The sequence below is a fragment of the Cyclopterus lumpus genome, chromosome 8 (genome assembly GCF_009769545.1).
Source record: "Cyclopterus lumpus isolate fCycLum1 chromosome 8, fCycLum1.pri, whole genome shotgun sequence".
NCBI classification, from domain to species: domain Eukaryota; kingdom Metazoa; phylum Chordata; class Actinopteri; order Perciformes; family Cyclopteridae; genus Cyclopterus; species Cyclopterus lumpus.
In genome coordinates, this window is record NC_046973.1 from 17,231,620 (window position 1) to 17,253,009 (window position 21,390).

General features: G+C 41.8%; 2 protein-coding genes across 18 annotated transcripts; both read right to left on the reverse strand.

Moving 5' to 3' along the window:
- Nucleotides 1–14: 14 nt before the first annotated feature.
- Nucleotides 15–8,388, reverse strand: atxn7l3 (ataxin 7-like 3). Of its 4 annotated transcripts, none has more exons than XM_034538525.1 (14): nucleotides 8,143–8,388; nucleotides 7,158–7,200; nucleotides 6,953–7,053; nucleotides 6,633–6,765; nucleotides 6,352–6,523; nucleotides 6,158–6,255; nucleotides 6,029–6,051; nucleotides 5,887–5,932; nucleotides 5,422–5,459; nucleotides 5,255–5,323; nucleotides 5,094–5,137; nucleotides 4,551–4,622; nucleotides 3,036–3,172; nucleotides 15–2,950 (listed from the first exon to the last, which is right to left on the reverse strand). In XM_034538525.1, the coding sequence occupies exons 3-14, from the start codon at nucleotides 7,001–7,003 to the stop codon at nucleotides 2,706–2,708; spliced, it is 1,128 nt and encodes a 375-aa protein (XP_034394416.1). In that variant the 5' UTR covers nucleotides 7,004–7,053; nucleotides 7,158–7,200; nucleotides 8,143–8,388; the 3' UTR covers nucleotides 15–2,705. The 4 variants fall into 4 exon arrangements, with proteins under 4 accessions (XP_034394416.1, XP_034394415.1, XP_034394418.1 ...); XM_034538524.1 differs by having other exon boundaries at nucleotides 3,036–3,175; XM_034538527.1 differs by lacking the exon at nucleotides 4,551–4,622.
- Nucleotides 8,389–10,055: 1,667 nt separating this feature from the next.
- Nucleotides 10,056–20,508, reverse strand: ubtf (upstream binding transcription factor). 14 transcript variants are annotated; one of them, XM_034538515.1, is made up of 22 exons: nucleotides 19,767–19,877; nucleotides 19,145–19,296; nucleotides 17,332–17,398; nucleotides 16,839–17,011; nucleotides 16,613–16,696; nucleotides 16,366–16,521; nucleotides 16,186–16,250; nucleotides 15,963–16,089; nucleotides 15,771–15,881; nucleotides 15,537–15,670; nucleotides 15,313–15,454; nucleotides 15,174–15,215; nucleotides 14,948–15,055; nucleotides 14,539–14,694; nucleotides 14,219–14,359; nucleotides 13,477–13,587; nucleotides 13,311–13,399; nucleotides 13,035–13,224; nucleotides 12,908–12,955; nucleotides 12,740–12,793; nucleotides 12,519–12,656; nucleotides 10,056–12,451 (listed from the first exon to the last, which is right to left on the reverse strand). In XM_034538515.1, the coding sequence occupies exons 3-22, from the start codon at nucleotides 17,381–17,383 to the stop codon at nucleotides 12,317–12,319; spliced, it is 2,256 nt and encodes a 751-aa protein (XP_034394406.1). In that variant the 5' UTR covers nucleotides 17,384–17,398; nucleotides 19,145–19,296; nucleotides 19,767–19,877; the 3' UTR covers nucleotides 10,056–12,316. The 14 variants fall into 14 exon arrangements, with proteins under 14 accessions (XP_034394406.1, XP_034394401.1, XP_034394400.1 ...); XM_034538510.1 differs by lacking the exon at nucleotides 19,145–19,296 and having other exon boundaries at nucleotides 17,347–17,398; nucleotides 19,767–20,508; XM_034538509.1 differs by lacking the exon at nucleotides 19,145–19,296 and having other exon boundaries at nucleotides 19,767–20,120.
- Nucleotides 20,509–21,390: the final 882 nt, after the last annotated feature.

Below are 21,390 nucleotides of genomic sequence, written 5' to 3' on the forward strand. Positions count from 1 at the left end.
AGGGAGCCTTTAGGTCAGGTTTGTGTTTATTTATATACAAACACCAGTATGCATGGCAGTGAAATTAAATTCACACGTGCACAGGTTTGTGCATGTACACACATTGGAAACTCACGACATCGCATTCTTTGTCATTGCACTTGTACCGTTCACAAATACACAAAGAGCCACAAGAGAACATCAGCTGTTAGCTTCATCCACGAATAGCGGTTGAAGCTAAGTCACACCTAGCATAGGATCTCAACAACAGTTTGTTTATCGTTAGTGCACATCACAAGACTTTACTGGAACAGATTTAAAAGGGCACAGTCAGACCTTCACAGAAACATGTGATTGTCACGTTCATTACATACTTTAGGGACTGTACAAAGATTATTTGGGTGGGAGGTTGAGTACTATATTTCCTTGGCCATTAATATTTTTCTTTGAACCCTCCCCTTGACTTAGATTAATAAGGGACACCCCCCCCCCCCTACCCTACCCAGAAATACAATTTTAAAACACAAAAACAAATATTCGACACATTCGAGACTAGCGTATTTGTCCTGCGAACCAAATAAAGTCGATGAGGAAAACAATGCCTTGATACAGAGACGTATTACTTATATGTTTTTACAATAAATCTCACGAGGAAAGAATGAAATACAAGATAAACATAAGGGTCGGTTATGCTCAAAGAGGGACACGTTCCCGTTGCACCCTTTGTGTTCCGCGCTGCGACACTCGGAAGGTCGTGCAGGAGTGAAACGACATCGTAGAGGTGCGAGATGCAGACACCTGAATATGGAGATTATGGAGATAGCGGTGTACATTTTTTTCAGAAAGAATTATTTAAAAAGAGGTGCTTGAGGGAAGGCAGACAGAACCTCAGGTCCTCACCTGCGCACAGCTTACCAATCACAGCGAGTGCGATTGTCAGACTTCTGGGAAAAAGTGGTGGTTGTTGTTGTTGCTGCTCCGGTGCTTATACATCATCCAACAAACCTTTCTGATGAAGTACACCGGCAGCTTAACTTGCCCGCTTTTCTGGATTCGTCTACCCCCCCACCACCACCACCAATCATTTTCATACAGTCCCTAAGTTTTACAGCGATGACGTCCTGATAAGATATAGATATACACTTTATTCATCCATGTATTAAAACAACATACGTCATAATTGTACTCAAATCCAGAATAATATCCAACACTAAAGTATTTGGGTTTAAAAAGAAGAACATAAATAAATAAATAAATAAATAAAAGCTTCACTAAGACCAACTGTGAGAAGTTGCAAGTAAAAGATTAGTGAAATAGTGCATCTGACCTCTAAAGCATGTAAATATATTTATTTTACATAAAACAATATATAGGCGTACACACATATGGTCATGAATGACGAGCAGATCTGCAGCGCTGATCCACTTCATGAGCTCTAAAGCAGAAAGTAGGTGAAAACACACAAGACCGAGGAAAGAAAGTTATGTTGGATTCATGATTACGTTTCCATCTCACACGTCATATATACATGTACTGTACATGTGCCCCAAGCCGACTGGCTCATCAAATATCAAAATCTGTATTTACACACAATAACACACACACACACACACACACACACACAAACTTTGTAGGCAGTGACAAGTAAAAACTTAAATAGATTGTTGATGCCAACAAAAAAAAATTGAAATATTTTAAATACCACACATACTGTCACGAATGTCACATTCTAGGATGCAGTTTTATAAACACGCGCACACACACACACACACGTTTACTCCTGTATACGTGTGTCACGTGTTTTAAAGTCGACACGTCTCCTCAAAAGCGAGTGAAATGGACACGGAAGGCCGGCTCACAGGACCGGCCACAAACCTGAAGGTTTCAGGCCTTTCTAAAAACCTCTTCTGACTGAGCATAGCTAATAAAAGTGCGTACACTTTAAATGAGTAGTTAAAGAAAAAGAGGCCATCAGGAAATTAGACGTGCACAATGGAGTCAGGAAAGCTAAATGGCGTGCATTCCTTTATCGTATTAATTACACCTGTGCTTTTCCTGCCATGTCGTGTCAAAATACCTCTTCTTTTCCCCACCAGAAAATAAAATCAATGTTATTCCTAATATATTGTGCACCTCCATTTCAATTTGTAGGTTTGAGAAGCCAAAAAAGGTACACGGACACCCCGTGTGGCTGTTTGAATCAAATTAAGGAATATGTAATGCTACAGCATACAAGCATATTTTGAATGACTATTCCTCTGTGCACAAAGTTTGGCTATGGAAGATCGTGAGGCCTGAGCTCAAGCCCTCTCAACACCTTTGAGATAAACTTAAACTAACTGCTCAACAGTTACATATGGGTGTACAGTTCATGTGTCCACATACCTTTGGCCGTATAGTGGAACAGCGTACATTTAAATACCTGCCTGGACAATATGAAGGCATACCTGGTGACTTTACCGGCAGAAAGACAGGCTTTCTGATTCACAGTCTTCCATTTATTCAGAAAGTAGGTGAAGCTCGCTCAAGTCTGCTTTACGGTGGCATTTTACCAACAAGCCACATTTGTTGTTGTTTTGTTCATACTACAGAAGGGTTCATGAAATGTTCTTACTTGTCGAGGCTGAATGAATTAGAACTACTGAATCAAGTTTCTTCCCATCCTGTCCAGGCCGGTAAATGGTTAGCTATGCATGAAGGAGCTTAATAGAGGAGGAGAGAGCTGCTCATGCTAAGTCGTTATAGATACTGGTAATAGAAGGTGCTGAGAGTTTGGGCCTCTTTTTTTTGGTCGATAAGCTGATATTACTCTGAGAGCTGCTGCTGCCTCCAGACAGACTTCCTCCTCCCCCTACTACTCCTCCTCCTCCTCCTCCTCCTCCTCCTCCTCCTCCTCCTCCTCCTCCTCCACTGTTCAAACCAAGAGACGTTTTCTTTTTCTTGGGCCTCCTGGAATCGGAATGGTTGGTGCCTGCGAAAGGGGACAGGAAATGTGTCAATGAACTGTGTCGGTTTAATTAAAATGACCTGCTGTATAATGCGCGTTACTTCCTTACTGGCTTTAGATGAGGCTGAGTCAGTGGGCGAAATGTCAGGAGAGTCTTCCCACTGCAGGCGGCTCATCAGGGTCTGTCCATCTGGAATGTCAAAGCTGTCGCTCTCCACCACAGCATCTGCACCAGGCAGGGACGGCCTGCTTCATGAAAACCAGACAGAGGCCCTGACTGGTTAGACTGGTGAGGGAACACATGCAATGTCTACATATTTTTTATATTATTGCTGTACTTAAATGTAGTCAAGATTATTTGTAATATCTTCAGCGCAGAGTCAATGATCGGCAACAGTGAATCATCAATTACCAGGCTACTTAAAACAGAATATCTAACATATACACTTGTCTTTTTTCAACAAAAGCTCCTCAACTACTCTTCCGAATGGGAATATTGTACTTCTTTACTTTGGCCAAAGATCCAACTGTGTGTTAAATCAAACTTAATTGATCGTTGTCTTCTGTCTTCCTGGCTGACCAATCGTTTAATAATCTATTATGATCATTATCATCATCGCCGTCAGCAGGATCATGCGATTGGTCGCACGTGTGCGTGCATCCGTGGGCGAGGGCGCACCTCTGCGTCTGTCCCCGTGTAATCGTGTACTCTGCTGCAGAAAACTACATAATAGTTTGGGGGCTCGGTTACGGCTGCACGCTCAAGGGCCTCTCGTAGTTGCGTTGACTTGCGCTCTCAAAACGCCTTTTAGTGCCGTTCTCACACTGCCACTGACTGACAGCAGACTCCTCACTCGCTACTCTTTACACACTCACGGCCGGTAGAGGCTGGCCGCCCCCCTGAACTACCAGCACACACACACACACACACACACACACACACACACACACAGCTGAGTACATGGCTGACAAGACAGCGTGGCGAGTTCAATTCTGATTGTATGAAATGTCTTACATGTCGAACTCGAGTCGATTGCCTGCATACAGCTTGTTTTGAGTTTGTTGTGTACTCATACGTGTAGTTCACTTGTATAATATACTCATCCAGAAACTTGGATGAAGCGGCTTGAGATGTTATCAAAACAACCTGGTTCCTAAAAAAGAAATATTTACTTTAGCAGAAACAAAGGCTGAGCCTGCTATATAAATATGTTACAACTTTATTTTCAAAGCTTGAAATATGATGTGGGGTTTGTCAATACAAGATACATGTACGGCTGGGAGAAAAATAATGCAGGTACCACCACAGATGGTGAATCATGTGTCACATGCTGATTGACACAGGTGCTCCTCCACTGAAACCCTATCCATGCCAGGGGAAACAAAAAAAAAAATGTATGGCTGTAATGTATGACCTTTTTTTTTTTTATGATAAAAAAGGTCACCAGGCGCAGCTTCTATTGATGGTTATTTGCACCAATGTGTTCACAACACTGACCTACAGGATTGTGCTGCTTGTATCTCGATCCCAAAATATCGAACTGTATCAGCAAACACCTGCACCATGAGGGCCACAACACTCATTTAAACATAAGTACGCTTGCGGGGGGGGGGGGGCACTCACGCGGACGGCCCCAGGAGGAACACCCTGACGGCCCTCCTCTGTTCGTCTGTGTGCTGGGGACATCGCTGAGACCTGGTGGTACACAAGCTGGTATTATACAACCCTGACACAGCTTCATGCATCACCCCTGCCTGCTCACATACAGCCACGGGGAGGGAGGACTACAGATCTTTGCCATTTTATTATTTTGGGGAGAAAAACAAAATCAACCAACTAGTCCGTAAATGCATGAGGTGCCACTTGTGTTCCCCTGAAATGGTCCCAAAATGAATTTGTGAATACACAAATTAACTTGATCTCACGGACAACCATGACATTCAGTCTCCGAGTGGTTTTGTTTTTGAGACAGTTTCACAGTGGGGACAAACAAATAAAAGACACAAAGGGATATGAAGACACTGACCTAAAGAAAATGTATGAAACAACTGGACGACTCCAACATTAAGCCAGGTGTCACAGTACCTTGAAGGATCCTCCATTATCCCTGATATAAGCACTGCAACACTAGCTTATCTATGTGCCAGTGGATTACACAGCTCTTACCTGGTACACATCTTCTTGGTGTGCTCAGAGATCACCCCGCATTGCTGGAGAAACAAACACAACTTCAACGATCAACATCGGTTTCATCAAAAACAACAAGAGCAGATATGTAAGACTGCAAAAGATCAATATGCTTGGGTGCATCCATGTCGGCTACGCACCGTTGTTAAAAGGGATCGGACTTCATCGGGGCCTAAAGTTTCATAACTGATGCCGGTATTATAATTGTACTGAAATGAAAGACAGACAAAGAACCATCATCAATACTTTGCACTGATGTACAACACAAGATCGAAGAACTTTCAGGGCGTTCAGGAAGATGTGTCACCTTGTAAGGCTCCGAACTGACGCTGCTCCCGAGCTCACCTTGAAAAAGAAAGAAAAAGAAAACCCAACTGTTGATCTTCTTTATTTATACCACATGCACCATTGGAATTACATCCAAATTGGACTTCAAGTCCCAATCAAGTTATATATATGTTAACTAGCAGAAATTATTTGGTCCTCCCATGTAAACAGTTTTTTTTTTTTGGTGGGGGGGGACTTGATCATTAGATGTAAAAAGCTGAACCTTCTGCCTGTATAACGTCTCTACGCTGACAGCTGGTGTCCATATTCCTTTGACTGAGGAAACTGCATGCACAGAGCATCCTGATCTGCAAAATGATGCTTGGGTTCAAGACTTCTGGACGGACCTGGTCCAGCTTTTAAGTCATTTAAAACCATATTCAGAAAAGGTGCATAAACCAAAACGTCACCAATCCGCAATAAGCTAAAAACCAGATGGACTCACCATTTTTAAGTTTTAGAGATTTGGATCTTCTCGGGGAATTTTGATTCTGCACAAAGAAAACCATACATATTATGCTCGTGCTCATGCTTATAGACAATGAGACTGATACCATCTGCATAAGAGGAAACTAATGCAAAAGTACCTTATCTGACTTCCTCTTCTTGGCTGCAATGTGGAAATAAGAAGTTTGAATATTATGTGGAAGCAACATGAGGTTATTAACATTAAACTTAAAAAGGTCATTAAAGTTAAACCATTTCTAAAAGCGTACCCTTTTTTTCTGCCCCATACGACCAGTCGTTATCATTGAGGTCATCGTTGTCCTCCTGATCGCTCTCTGATTTGCTCATGTTATTATTGCTGGCTAGCCTGTTAAAAAAGGTCAAAAACAACATTCAAACAATCTCAACCGACGCATTTTGTACCAATTCAACAATCCGTCCTGAATGACCTTTACTGGCTGACCTGCGGTTGGCGATGCGGCTGCTGTTGCGGCCCATGCCGAGACATTTCTCCAAGTGTGGGGCGAAGCGGGAAGCTGCTATCAATCTTTTGCAGTTCGGGCACTCGCACTCTTTGTTTTTCCACTGATTGTACACCTGGCCAAATATATCCACACCTGGCTGATCCACAATTTCTGGAAGAGTAGTGAAAGGAAATACATAATGTAAGGAAACACACCGAAGAAGAAGAAGAAGAAGAAGAAGACAAATGGGCCAGTAGAAACTCCAAGACACGGCACTAACCGAACTCTTTCATGCTCTCTTGGTCCGTTTCATCCAAGAAGAAACAGCCCTGTTTCACAGCACGGTGAACCTCAAAACACAGGCCCAAACAGGCATCTTCCACCAGCTCAGAGTATATGTCATGGGCCAAGGCCTAGAATAAGATGATGTAAAAAAAAAAATTTAAAAAAAACTCAAACTGGATTCCACATTAAAGGAGCTATCTGTGGGTGTAAAAGTTATATATATATATATATATATATATATATATATATATATATATATATATATATATATATATATATATATACATACATATACATATACATATTGTCACTCACCTCCAGCCTGGTGTTGTCTGGGCCTGACAGGGGCATATCCTCCATTTTCATTTGAAAAATCTGTTTGGGAAATCTTGATAGCAAGGTATCGAGATGCTGACCTGAGGATTTTTAACAAAAACACAAAAGGGTGTTGACCGCCGGAGGGGAAGAAACTGTTCCTGAGCCTCACGTTTAGGAATCAAACAGATACTAAAATACTTACTTTTAAAAGAGATGTGGATACTTGTTGCAGATGTGTCTTCATTCTGTTGAAAACAGAAACATTCCCGTCATAGCAGCACACGGACAGAAATAAGTACAAATAAATAACAAGTTAAAATAGAAATTACGCAACAGCAACTTAAGTACAATTAGATTAGTACAGTTACAAGTAAATAGCAGCACAGTCTACATGAGACTTATACTGTTTATAATGTGTAAAGAAATGATACTTAGTGTTTGTCTGTATTAATACAGAATTATAATATCAATGGTATCTAGTGTATTGGAGTAATAAAACAGTAATATATATATATATATATATATATATATATATATATATATTAGCAAAGTATAGTATCGCACTGTATATATGGGGTGGGATAAATGATGCAGCATAAAGTGGCATTTCGTAATCTAGCATAATACAGTACAGAAATTATAACATCATCTAGTATAGAACATTGTATGCCATTATATTGCTATATTACACTATAATATACTGTACTGGCTATTCGTGTGTTGGGCGTCATATTATTATTTATTGTGTTGTTTGTATTAAACATTGCAGGAAGCAAGCACACATTTGAAATGACGCACTCTAAACCGAGACATCCAAGCACGAGCGTACAGAAATACCGTCTTTAACATCGGATACCTGATACGTCACGCGCAATTACATTCACAAGAAGCTACATTTGTCAGGTGAGACTTCGTCTTTGAGGACCGTAAAACCACGCGATGTATAAAAAAGCTACATTTTAAACATGACACACCGCCAATGGCTGGCTGACGTCAGTAAGGAACATAAAAGACAACATGACGTTATGAACTCGGTTTGAGAACAGCGGAGAGCAAACGAAACACCGTGTGCAACGTTACTTTTGAAGTGGAAGTGTTTGCTAGCTCGCCCGCGTGCAGGTGGACGACACGCTACTCGGATACAATGTAACGCTCGTGACGTTCTCTCTACAATGTGTTCCGCTCACCTTGTCATGCCGAGAACTCAGCCTGAAAGCAGGCGGTCTCTCTCCGAGGGCGCGCGACCTCACGGTGAGTCCGCGTGCAGCGTGCGTCGATAAGAACCACGCTCTTCAGCTACGGCCATCTTTTAATGTCGCCATTGAAGAGGAAAAAAAACCCCCTCCTGTTTGTATTTGTTGTCGCAGGTTAAATTAACGCCGCAAACCCGCTTGACACCGAGGAGGCCAAACGGTGAACAACCAAACAACTGACTTCCGGTTTTTAACTTTCACAATAAAAGTATTGCTTCCGAGGACGAGCTGTCAGAATCAGCTTTATTGGCCATGTATGTGTGCGCAGACATGGAATTTGACTCCGGTTTCACGTACGCTCTCATCGTACATACATATTTAAATTACAAATAACAGGATACATATAAAGACATTAAAGACAACACTAGCAACATGTGTGTACAATATAAACAACAACAACAGTGAAATTGGGATGTAGTGCAGAAAGTGGTGATAGTGCAAGTATTGCAGATGGATGTGTCTGATTAATTGTTCATCAGAGTGACGGCCAGAGGGAAGAAGCTGTTCCTGTGTCTGGTGGTTTTGGCGTACAGTGCTCTGTAGCACCTACCAGAGCAACTTAAAAAACCATTACCAGTGCTGGGAGAAGTAGTACTGGTATAATTGTATTACATTAAAGTAAACACCACTATGTAGAAATACTATATATTATAAATAAAGGTCTTAATGTGACAGCTGGTGAAGATACCAATTGTAACGACTTTGCATGATGGTTTTATGTAACTATAATAATGTATTAATTGATCATATGTTTTGTTTGTAAAATCTTTATCGGAAAAGTCACTCCGGCTGTCGGATACATGTAAAGAAGTATAAGTACAGATTTCCTTTTGAAGTGTTGCCTAAAGTAACATTAAATGGAAGCGCTTAAGTTAAATAAATACGCCTTGAAATATCACTTAAGAACCGTAAGTTGCACTGCGTAACTTTCACCTCGGATTATTAACAGCGGTGACATGTCAGTTGTTTCCATCAAGATATAGTTAGCAAAGACCAACAAAAGCTGTGGTTGCTAGGCGATGTGTGACACAGCTAAGACCATCTCCCTTTTATTTTGAAAGTACAATAAAGGGGCTTCCGGGTCACTGCAAGCTCGGGAGCGCTTACCGTCATTTAGGTGATCCTGAACGGTTGAATGAGGTCATCTGTAACACTAATATGCACGATATGGCCAAAAGTATGTGGACAGTCAAGCACTGTGTTGGTACTTTGCAACATAATAAAAGGTGCTTGTATTTGTTTCTATTGATCCACTAATTAATGAATCAGCTGATTATTTCAGCTCCAAAGTACACAATGATTTTTATGATTTAGCATTATGAGTTCCCTTTATTGGAAGCCCTGCGTCTAAAGACTGCCTGCTCCCTTGGACAAGGTCAAAACAGAGCACAGACATCCAACTGTTAAAGATCATTTTTTTTATTTGCCCAAATACTTGAACTACAAGGACATAAGAACACCCTCAGCTATAGAAAACACCAACTTGTCAAATGATCAGCAGTACAAACTTGTAAAGCTTTGCAGTCTTAGATATCTCTATAAACCAACATAAGGGAGAGAAGAAACAACTAAAAACAGGTGAATTAAACAAAAACCTCTCCCCCTGTGAGTGAAAAACTCACTGGCCTCAGAAATCACAGATGAGGGTTTGCCAAAATTAAAGCACTAACAAAACGATAAGCACTCAATACAAAAACAGTATTTACAGGAAAAATTACAACGGTTTCAACCCCAATTCCTCTGGCGACTCCCTTTTCCAAACTCCCCTCCGTCAATATCAGTATCACTTTTCTTACGCCCTCCCAAAATATTTAAATAGTCCACGCTGGTTTTTGTTTGGGACAGTGATGGGATTCATAATGGTCAAAATCAGTCCGTTACCAACAGAGTATTACTAGTCGCCACTCATCTGCTTGTGGACCCAAAACGTCAGTCATGGAAGTTGCGTCATCGCTCCGTTTTCAGCGAACTAGTGACACGACAGCAAAAAATGTACTTTTGGAAGAAAAAAAAAAGGAGTAAAGATTGAACAATATTTACATTCATGGTATTGGTATGACGTACCCAAACCGGCACAGACATGCACACCGCAGCCACATCATGGTATGCAACAAAACAGTAAAAACAGCACACAGGAAAGCAAACAAACAAACACTCACACCCTCAAAAACACACACAGTTCGGCGCATGCGTGCACACAAAAAGGGACAGATTTACATTAAGTGCACACGTTTTTGGGATTAAGCATCAGACTAAAACCCAAATGGATTACAGTCAATACCATTAGAAAAAGAAAAGAAAAAAAGATGAAAACCATTCAGTTCAACATCCACACAATTATTCCAGATGGACCAGAACACAACTGCTCACAATTAAAACAAACCTAATGACAATTCAAATGAACGGTAAACAAAACGACGGGTCAGAGAAGAAAAATACGCCAACTGTGTGACGTATTCTTCAGTCCAACGGGTTAATCACACCTTCCAATGACAGACACATACTAATGGTTCTACAGCGCCTATAAAAAGTATTAAACCTTTTCTGTTTTACATTTCTGAAACACAATGGATGCCATCAGGGGTGTTGGACCTTCATCAACAAAACAAATCTTCCCAAACTGATCTAAATTATGTCAGAATGTGAAGACAAGACTGGTCATCATTAAATGAATTTAGATTACTTATGTGATATTAAAAGTGTGGCCAGTAAATACACCTGTATCTTATAGCTATAGAAGCTTGTTATGTAATTTAAAAACGATAAAGGAACATCCCAAATACATTACACGTTTTCTTAGCACTACCATTTCGAAGGGAAGGATACAAGAACATTTCCAAGGCACATTTTAAGCCTGCAGAGTGTACCGCACCGTCATTCATTTAAAATAAAAAAAAATATGGCACAGCTGTGAATCTGCTGTGTTGTGAGGCCAAAATCCAAAAGAGTTCCTATAAATCTCAATTGGGCAGATTTAGCAAAAGGAGTGACACAACGTCCACATGTGAAGATACCGATCCACAGACTCATGGTTGTAACTGCTGTAAGATGCATTCACAAAACTTTTGGGCCGGGAATACATTTCTTTTTTCTTTTTTTTTACTTGCACTTAATTTAGATATATCTGTAAAGATTGAGTTGGTCGCTGTCTTACTGTAAGTTAGATGAGATCAATGCCAGTGTCAGTTTTGTGTCCTCCGCTACACTTTTAAACACCCGAAATCTCAGCTGATTGTCGTCAGGTATTCTCTAAAAAAAGCATTTTAAATCTCCTACATTTTGCAGTATAAAGACGATTGTTTTCCCAGGCATCCACTTTAGTTCAACGATGTAAAAACAATAAAACATGAAAAGTCCAAGATGGGGTGAATACTTTATATAGGCACGATTACCTTTTAAATGAGAACACGGGTAAGTAACAAATTCGGAAATATTCCAGCAACAAAAAGACATTCATAATGGCTTGATTTTTTTTCCTGAAAAAATACCACCTCTTTAAGAACCAAATGATAAATTCTACATCAGAAATTTAGAATAGAGAACGCAAAAAAAAAAGAATTAAAGGAACATTCTGAAGAGTGCAATGTTTCACTATTCTGCACCCCCGCTTCCCTCCTGTTGATCCCTAAAGTGAACCACCAGACTATGTTCTTTGGCTCTATGAAGCCTGTTCACAACTCATGCCACTTGTCTTCAACTAATTACCAGAATAATAACATAAAACACTGGCACAGGCAATGAATTACCCTCGACATTAAAACCCTAACCTTAAACCGTTGAACCTGTACGTCAAGATTGAAACCAGCGGCAGAAAGGTCCATGACATCACCAAACCAGTGGGATGCTGTTTTTGGCATAACGTCAGCGGCCCGTAATGTGAGAGGACCGTCACATCGGGGAGGGAAGGAAACTGATTTTGGACATAAGGGCAGCGTCCCTCCATGAGTAGATCACCAACGCAGCAACATAAAGTGTGAAGTGAATGAGGCAATGCAGGGGCTCCCTCTGGTGGTGGGAGGAGAGAAGCGTTGGCACAGTGGCAGAGCTCCCTTGACTCTTGGCTCAGCTCAGCGCTGCTCAGTTCGTCTCACGAAGACGCCGGCCCGTTTCAGTCCGAATCAGAATCCGACGAACCCTGTGAATTCGACTCGCTGCTGCTGTCCTCCGACTTGTTCTCCTTGTCTTCCGCCTCGTCGTCGTCCTCCTCGTCATCCTCGTCCTTCTTCAAACAAATGACAAATACCTATCTTTATTTAGCACCTTCAACTTCCACTTCTCCAACTCGGCGTGCTGACAAAGACACAACTCACATCGTCATCGTCGTCGTCGTCGTCATCGTCGTCGTCGTCGTCGTCGTCGTCGCTGGACGAATCGGCCTCAGAAGAAGCTTTCTCCCGCTCATCGTCGTCTTCTTCATCGTCATCCTCCTCCTCCTCTTCCTCCGTGTCCTGTGGGAACAGTGGCTTTCAGGTCAAGCCGATCAACACATGACACCACGACAGCTTAAGAAGGAGAGAGTCTGTGCGCTTACAGATTTCTTGGCCTTTGCCTTTGGACCTCCTGGTTTTGCGGTAGTTCTCCTTTTCTGAAACGTCAAGTAGGTAAAATGTTTCAAAACACACCTGCGCCGGACATAAGAAAACCTAAAACATTACAGAGCTGCAGTACAATTTCCATGGCACTGGAATTACTGACTTACTTGTGAATTATATTCTTTGTAAGTGTTTCTCTCTTGTGAAGACAAACTCTGTGGAGGAATGACAGTGCATGTTAGACAAGTCAAGTGCACATGTCTTGACCCCCCCCTTTAAACAACCACTTCTTACAGCGAGCCACTGTTCCAGTACAACTTTGTACAGCTTCTGCTTCTCCTCAGCGATCTTCTTGTAGCGGTCCTTGTCCTTCAGCGTTAACCTCTGCCAGCGGCTGCCGATCTCAGTCATGCGCTCCTTCATCGGGAGGTGATTCAGTTCACCGTTGGACAGCATCTCCTGAGAGAACTTCTGATATCCGTTTCTAGGCGGTCAAAAAGGAAGCGGTTTAAAAAAAAAAAAGAAATCGCACAACTGGCAGCACAGACACGTTAGATGTGGCAGACTCACGATGGTGGTTTCTTGGGTTCCCCCTCAAACTTCATCTTCTTTCCTGAGGCAATGGCAGCAGCAGGTGAGCGCATCTCACACAGGTCCCTCTGTTGAGGAGACGATTGTTCACCGTTAACCAATGTTGTGGAGTGCTCCTGGACACGGTCAGTGAATTGGTACTAACCTCGTATCTTTTCTGGTCCTCTGCTGCCTTTTTGATCCACATAATTTTCTCTTTTTTCTCCATGGTGCTCCAGGTTGCTTCCATGGCTTTCTGTGCCTTTGGTCGGTCACTCTGCAAAACACAGGTTCACATTAAATGCACTTGAGAGTATTTTATGTGCATTTTCCAGCACCCTTTCCCTCCTCTTCCCAAAGGATATACAACTTAAAACTATGCAAGGGAAATAAATAAAAACAGAAAAATAATGTCCAATAATCATAGTTAAAGAAAAGTGAAAAAATAAATAATAAGATGTTTGAGAACTGTAAAACAGGAGGGAAGCAGAAAATGTGAACACTAAGTCAAATCAGGGATCTTTCTAATGCTAGTTGCACACACGCGTGGACATCCCCTAGATACTTTTATGATATTGCTATAAGTGTGTGCATCTAGCATTAGAAAGATTATATATATATATATATATATATATATATATATATATATATATATATATCTCATAAATATCATGAATATCATAAAAGTATCTATGGGATGTCCACGCAAATCAAGCACCACAGTGGAAGGAAATGTTGAAAAACTTAACTACAGTCTGTCGACGGAGTAACACAAAATATATATTGGTTGCTAGACCGATGTAAACTCGTCAGCTGACCTAACAATATCCCTAATCTTTTCGAATTATCCCTAATCCATTGTAAAATCACAACTTTCAGTTTGCATTCTAGAGACGAGGGATGCATACCTTAAATCTGGCCAGGTAGTCTCCTATGACACTCTGCTGCCAGATGTCCTGTGCAGTCTTGGGTGGGTCCGGCAGACGACTGCGATCCTCCTTCTTCTCCGACTCCGACTTCAGGATCGCTTCCATGCGTTTAAACTTCTCCTAAAAAGACCAGGACAACAAGATCAGAATCAGGAACTGTTAATTGCCAAGTACGTTACACATACAAGGAATTTGACTTGGTGAAAGTCAGTAGAGCATTATAAGAAAATCAAAACATATCGGTATGACTTGACTCCTTTGATCCACTCAATCGTACTGACATTTCTTAATTACAGTACCTTCTTTTTGTCTGGCAGCTCATTCCACATGCGAGCCAGAAGTCGTGTGAGCTCGCTGTCGGAAAGGTCCGGACGCTCCTGCTGCAGTTTCGGACGCCTTTCCTCAGAGAAGATGAACATGGCTGAAATTGGCCTTTTAGGTTTCTCTGGATTGGCCTACAGGTTGAAGAGAAAGATGATATCAGAAAGGACACAACAACATCCAATTAACTATTTAGATATCAATATAATGTTCATATTTTACTGTTTAATAGTACATTTGGAGAATGCGACCTGAGCTTAACATGACTTGTAATAGTCCGTTGTTGTTGTTGTTGTGATCAAACCAGTAAACAAAAAGGGTGACAATGATATCCGTCACTGGAACTCACAGTTTGTCTCCGAGAAGAGTGTATACTCTTTGTCTCACCTTGGCTTTAGAGGCCCTCCTTTTGGCAGCAGAACTGTTGGCTCCGCCCCTCTTAAAACCTAGTTTCTCCTCGGACAAAACCCGGTGTTGCTCCTCCTCTGATAAACTCTACAGATCCATACAGCAGAGAAAATAAGCGTGAGAAATTATCGCAGCAAAAAGTAGAGCACACGAACAATGACAACAAAAACACATGTTGGATGCAGAAACCAAAAAGTTGACTTACACTTAGAAATCGGTTCATGTCAATTTCAAAGTCCTTCTTCCTCTGAAACCACCCCCCAAAAAAAAGATGAAGTTTTTATACAAAATGTAATTTTTCCTTTAAAATAATAATTATTTTGACTAGAGGATTCTGGACTTACTTGTTCACAGCGTTTTTGGTAGGCGTCTTTCTCCCCCTGTTTCAGCAGCTTCCACCGCTGGCTACACATCACCATACGCTCTGTGCTGGGTACATCCTTCATGCTCGACATCAACTCGGCGCAGTACATCGAGTAACCATTTCTGAGAGCACATACACATTATGTTCAAATAGCAGCATAACTAGCATCGTGCTAGGGTGAGTGTGCTTGCAGCTGGGACTCACGGAGGGGGTTTGTCAGGTCGGCCATCAGATTTGTCTTTGAGGTGCCTCTCAGCCTTGGTCAGGGTGGACTTGAGGATATCCTCTTGGGTAATGTTGGACTCCGGGTGCTGCTGGATGTACTCCCGCATTGTCCCCTTGAATATTAAAAACAGTTAACACCGAAGACATAATTGCCCTTTATAATTCTACCACAACAGCCCTTGCACCTCGACGACATATGACGCACAGTCTTACCTGATACAGTTTCTGCTGCTCCAGGGACTTGGCAATCCATTTGAGTCTCTTCTTGTCAGACAGCTGCGTCCACTGTTTGCCGAGTGTGTCCTTAATGTCTTTGGTGGTCGCCTGGTGTCAAACCCGGAAAGTTAACACCTGCCACATCATACAATTGTGCCTCTATGTTGCGTTGTAAATGCCTGAACTTACATCCGGACGTGTCTTGAGGACAGCCTTCTTTTCATGGGTGAACCACAGCTGTTGGGGTGTTCTGGCCTTCTCTGGTGCATTTGAGCCTTTCTTGGTCATGCTTTCCATGAGGCCAGGGTGCAGTTCTCTTCATTTACACAATAGTGAAGCACAATTATCATCCGTAAATATGATGCAGGTGCAAATAAGACAAATATAATTAATTTGAACACGTCAATCGTACCTGAACTTCGTCATGCTGTGCACAAATGTTTCCTTGTCTCGTGAAAAGTCCTCAAGATACTTTTTCTGCACCCATGAAAAAAAAGGGAATTAAAGAAAAACAATGTTTCTGTTAGAAATTAAGTAAATCTGAAACAGAATAAAATGTATATTAGCTGCACTTCAGATTCCTTTAACTGACCTTCTTTTTTTCAGGCAGCTCCCGGTACTTCTTGGAAAGGATTTTAGTTAGATCGAGGTTACTCATCTCTGGGTGCAACTTTGCGTATTTGGCCCTCTTTTCCATGAAGAATCGGAAGTATGGAGTCAAGGGCTTCTTGGGGAAATCTGGGTGTTTCTGTATATCATGGGGGAAACGATTTAAATGAAGAGGTATAGTCATAACTGCTTCTTGTTCATTAGTTGAGTAACATGCATGTTTAACTCACTGTGAGCTTTTTGCCCTTGTAAGGGTTCTTGATGTAGTCTTGAGCATCAAATATGAGTTCGGTCAAAGTCCGAAATTTACGAATCTGTGGTTCAGAAAGTTAGAAAAACATTTACTATTTAATACAACATTAGGCATCCAACAAACAAAGCGGACTGTTGCACAATCCATTAAAAAAATACTACACCACCCTGTTAGCCTCCAAATAAAAACTTTAACTGACACACCTTTTTAGAGACCAGCAGCCACTTCTGCTTACACATCTCTGCTGTGAAGGAGTTGAAGGCCACCTTCTGCCAGTCGAGGTGGGACTCCGTTGTTTTGTATTTTGTCAGGTCTTTCGGAGGCAGGGCCAGTTGCATGGCCTCAAGCAGTTGTAAGAGGTCCTCCTGTGCCCACACTGTGATAAGAAAAAAATGTTAAATCTGCTTATCCGTCTGCTAAATTAAAACACTAGCTAGAACAGCTTCTTGTTTGTATACAATTAAGTCCAATTAGGCAATTATGTTCTATTCATGTTGTGACCTTTCTCTATGTCATACTCTGTGACTAAAACATACATTCTGGTGTGTTTTATTCACAAAAGACTGTGATCCCTATAAATGGCAAAGCCACTTGGAAAGTACATTAATAAAAATGTATTCATATAGGCTTAATATATATATAGTTTTCATTGAAGCAGATGTATTGTCATTGTGGAAGTGTGAAAATTAGACATACATGTCGAAATCCCACCTATCTCTTCAGTTTTTGCTTCCATTTCTCCATTCATTGTACGGCGTGGTATCTACAAAAGCAACATACATTTTTTTTTTTTTTTAAATCAAGTTATTCAAACTCATTAAATCAAACAGGGAAAAAAAAGAAGAGTGCAACACATGTCGGTTATAAAAGGTGTATGTAGGTGGCCAATTCTTCGATAAATGCAAACTTTTTTTTTTTTTTAAATCACAAAAATGTGATAATGTTAATGGAACGTGTATCAAAAATAAATAAGTGATTTGTCTGCGATATTAAAAAAAAGTAAAACTCCCGAGTGGTGACATTTTAATTCGTCTCCGACATAATGGTGTGTGTTCATTACGCCGCCCCTTAAACGTTTACGCTGCATGGTGAGACATAGGCTATTGCTTGTGACGGCTTCAAATCTCAAATAACACTGCGGGGAGCTTCAACCTAGCACAACTAGCTCCGGCGACACGAGTCTCCGTCGACAAAATGCTGCCAGTCAGAATCTATCATGTTAGTACTCTCTCTTTTTTAGCCCACAACCAAAGTATCGTGAACACACAGGAGCGACCATTTTCTCGCCCGGTCCGCTCGGTAATGGAGGCTTTTCTGTCGGAGCGGAGGTTGGGGAGGATCCACGGAAGGAGGAAGCGAATGGACGTGGACGGACAGGCAGCTGTAGGCGACCAGCTGACCACGGACGGGGGGATCTGCTTTCGGTCTCCGAGAAGGGGGAATGGTGGCTTGGAAGCACTGCAGCCAAATGCGCCACTCTGTCTCATCACCGATGGACGCGGATCTAGCTCCGCACATGCAACCCTATAATCTTCCAACAGTTTACTCAAGACTTGGAGCGAGGAAATCAAATATAATAATCGCGTGCAGTTAATAATAAAAAAAAATGTTTCTAGAGTAATTCACAGACCGATTAATTCGTTTTTTTCGGCGTTCAACCGTGGGGTTTGAGCACGAACTCCGTGCATTCTTCAGCGAGGCGTAGCCGAGCTGTGATCCAATGATGGCGGCTGCTCGTTGTTCGTCGTGTCCTTGTGGTCCCATCTCGATGTGGCGTCCACGGGGCGAACCCAGCGACACGAAAACAACCGGATAACACCAGAACCAACGAGCTGCCATAACGTACATCTGGATCTGTTTTTACCATATCGGTTTCTTACTAAGTTCGTGAAATTTAAAAAAAAGAAAGAATATCGATGGAGAAAAAAACATTGGGAGCTGAAGCATTACAGCCAAGGGCAACTTGGTACGCTAAAATAAGCTTACATTGAACATTTAGAGCCATATACTCTGAACATGTCAGAATTGACTACAAAACGTTTAATATTGCATTTATTAGGACTCTTAAGCTTCCTTGGGAGAAGACCTTACGTTAGATTTAAACGTTACCGTTTTCAACAAATCATTTAAAACAGTTAACTGTTATTATATCTCCCGCTAAACGCGAACATTATTTTAGACTCAACCTATTTATTTATTTTTAATGTGGGAGCTGAATGTTACGGTGGTGGCAGGAAGGACTTGCGGAGGCGCAGGAAGAAAGAAGAACATGGAAAATATGTTAACGGTCAAACGTTACACGCTGCCTCGAGCTCGCCATGCGGCGAAGCGTTCCCTTTCAAACGGTGTTGTTTCGGCTATACTAGCACGCGGTTGAACCGTAACGCAACCGAAATTGTTCGCAATAAGCTTAAAGAAAACATGTTAACATCCGCGGCTGAGCAGCTTTCGCTGGCGCGACGAAAAAAGCTCCAGGTCCGCCATGCATCAGCTCTACAGGGAAACCTACCGTGACAAGGTCCAATGGCGCACTGCAAACATAGAACTACGGAGCTTAAAGCTAATGCCGGGGCGTTGCAGACTCCCTTCCCTCGATCCAAAAAGCGTATAAGCGAGGACAAGAAGGCGGGTTCTCCGAGCTCGGTCGTCGGCGGTTCTGGGCTAGTCAGTGAGAGAGAGAGGGGGAGAGAGAGGGCGAGTCTCTGCACGGTGAGATATTAAACCGAGATCCCTGATGGCTAACCGAGAGAGGCGGCTGGTTGTTCCGCCAACAGCCGCATGGAGGTCTCGGCGCGGAAACCACCGTTAATTCCCCCACGCAAACACCCCGGTTACAGCACAGACGGGCCAGTTTCGATGTCGGTAACTGGGCATAAAACTATCGCTTCGAGTAATTTTGCGTAAAGACCACGTTTACCTCCAGGTCTTATACACAGTTTCCTACCCGCTGTAGAGGACAAGAAATCCGGCTATGGCCGCCTTCGTCTGCACCCCGCCACAGCGGTCGTTTCGGTTCGCTACTACAAAGAAGCGACCGACCGATGCGCGTTATAAGTAAACAAAAGCAAACATAAAAAGGGTATATTTCGCGGGTTAAGACGCGTATTGTGGTTTGTTTATTGTTCACTTACACGGTGGATGAACCCGAGCGGTTGTTTTGTTGGCTTAGCTGTCTCTCGGCGTGAGCCTCGGCGTCGTTGTGGAGGAAGAAGGGGAGGGTTGAACGATAGCCAGCACTGCGCCGTCGGTCCTGGGCTCCAGTCCCCGCAGAGATGGTCCTTCCCCCCCGCCTCCATCTCACTCGCCGTCTCCCTCCACTCAACGCGCAGCAGCTCCTCTCTCTCCATCCAACCATTTCGTTAAGCGGAGACATCCATTTTTTTTCCGACCTCACATCGCTGTTTCTCAACCCAACCGAGGGCGATTGTTTTCCCTCCCGCACGTTAGAGCGACCATGTCTGATCTTCAGCCGAAGTTTGCGCCCCGAATATTTCATCGCGAAAGTATCATAAAATCCCAATTCGTGCCCAATGGTTCACTTATTTAGTGCTACCGGCTCATCTCACATAGCCCACTGACTTAAATAATAAATAAATAAATAACATAAAACATATATATTTTCAAAAGTTTATAATTTCCACTTTTCAACGTCATATTTCCACGATATATATAAATATATCTATTTATTTATATAACTGTCTACTAAGTCTCCAAAGTAGCCTCCCATGTATTTTCACATTGCTCCGCGATTCCTCAACTAGAGGCTGTTTGACAGCTTCATTATAGCCCAGCATGTTGTTTCTTTTCAACTCCACCTTGTGTGTTTGTGGGCGGAACCCCCGGCTGTCCAATCCAGTCGGTCCGATTCAGGGAAAACAAATGACTTTCAGGCACTCGGCCTTGTTAAACTGTGCTGCGTTCTCTTGCTATCGGAATTGTTTGGATCACCTCGCAAGCGCGTGCATACAGTTAGAAGCTGATTTTGAAGTTTTATGAAGCGTTCAAATAAGTGACTGTGAACAAATGCATAAGACCATACATCGGGAAGACATTTTATATCAACGTTTATTGTTGAAGTGTATTTCTTATTTCGTTCAGTTTTTATAAAACGTCCTTTTTTCAAAAATTCTGTACTTCGAATATAATTGTTTCTCAATTACTTTTTTTTATTTCATAACGTTATGGTGGGTGCTACATCAGATGCACACTACAGTCAATCAGAATTGGTTTGTTTTGACAGTCAAAGTAGCTCTATGACCTTATATAGTGATACATATAAACTGCTCAAATCAAATAAAGCTGACCTGTAATAATGTGTTTTGTCAGTAAGCACAGAGTTATTTAATATTGTTTTGATATTAAGCTGAGTTTTTAAAAGTTTTGAAATATTTCACAATGTAATTTCAGTGTCTGATTATTTATTTAATAATGTATTTGTGTACATCTTTGGCTCTTTGAATATATATGATGCATTTTATTGGGATCCTTTTAGGATTTAACCTTCTCTGTCAGTTTATTTTATGCTAAATATTGACATCATCTGATTTAAATACAAAATAATATAAAAATGCATCTCAGTTCTCTTGTCAGGATAAAAGTATTTACAGCCATGTGTATGGTGTTTTTCAAGTAGAAGTATTAAGAGGTAGGAGTTTACTTGATCAACTTGAACGCAGCATTCAGCTGAGTGGCAGGCCCATAGAAATAAAATAGCTATTCTATTTCTATGGGCAGGCCTCTTGGGTCAAGTGAATA

What these genes read in the sequence shown, in the direction of transcription:
- atxn7l3 (XM_034538524.1), bottom strand. Translation starts at nt 7,003, where the DNA reads ATGAAAATGGAGGATATGCCCCTGTCAGGCCCAGACAACACCAGGCTG. An exon ending in AGAGAGCATGAAAGAGTTCG is followed by an intron (nt 6,524 to 6,632) that starts GTTAGTGCCGTG and finishes CTACTCTTCCAG; the next exon opens with AAATTGTGGATCAGCCAGGT. An exon ending in TTCCTCCTGGGGCCGTCCGC is followed by an intron (nt 3,176 to 4,550) that starts GTGAGTGCCCCC and finishes GTTTTCATGAAG; the next exon opens with CAGGCCGTCCCTGCCTGGTG.
- ubtf (XM_034538509.1), bottom strand. Translation starts at nt 19,982, where the DNA reads ATGGAGAGAGAGGAGCTGCTGCGCGTTGAGTGGAGGGAGACGGCGAGT. An exon ending in CGACCTGACAAACCCCCTCC is followed by an intron (nt 15,455 to 15,536) that starts GTGAGTCCCAGC and finishes ATGTGCTCTCAG; the next exon opens with AAATGGTTACTCGATGTACT. An exon ending in AGGCAAAGGCCAAGAAATCT is followed by an intron (nt 12,657 to 12,739) that starts GTAAGCGCACAG and finishes CTGTTCCCACAG; the next exon opens with GACACGGAGGAAGAGGAGGA.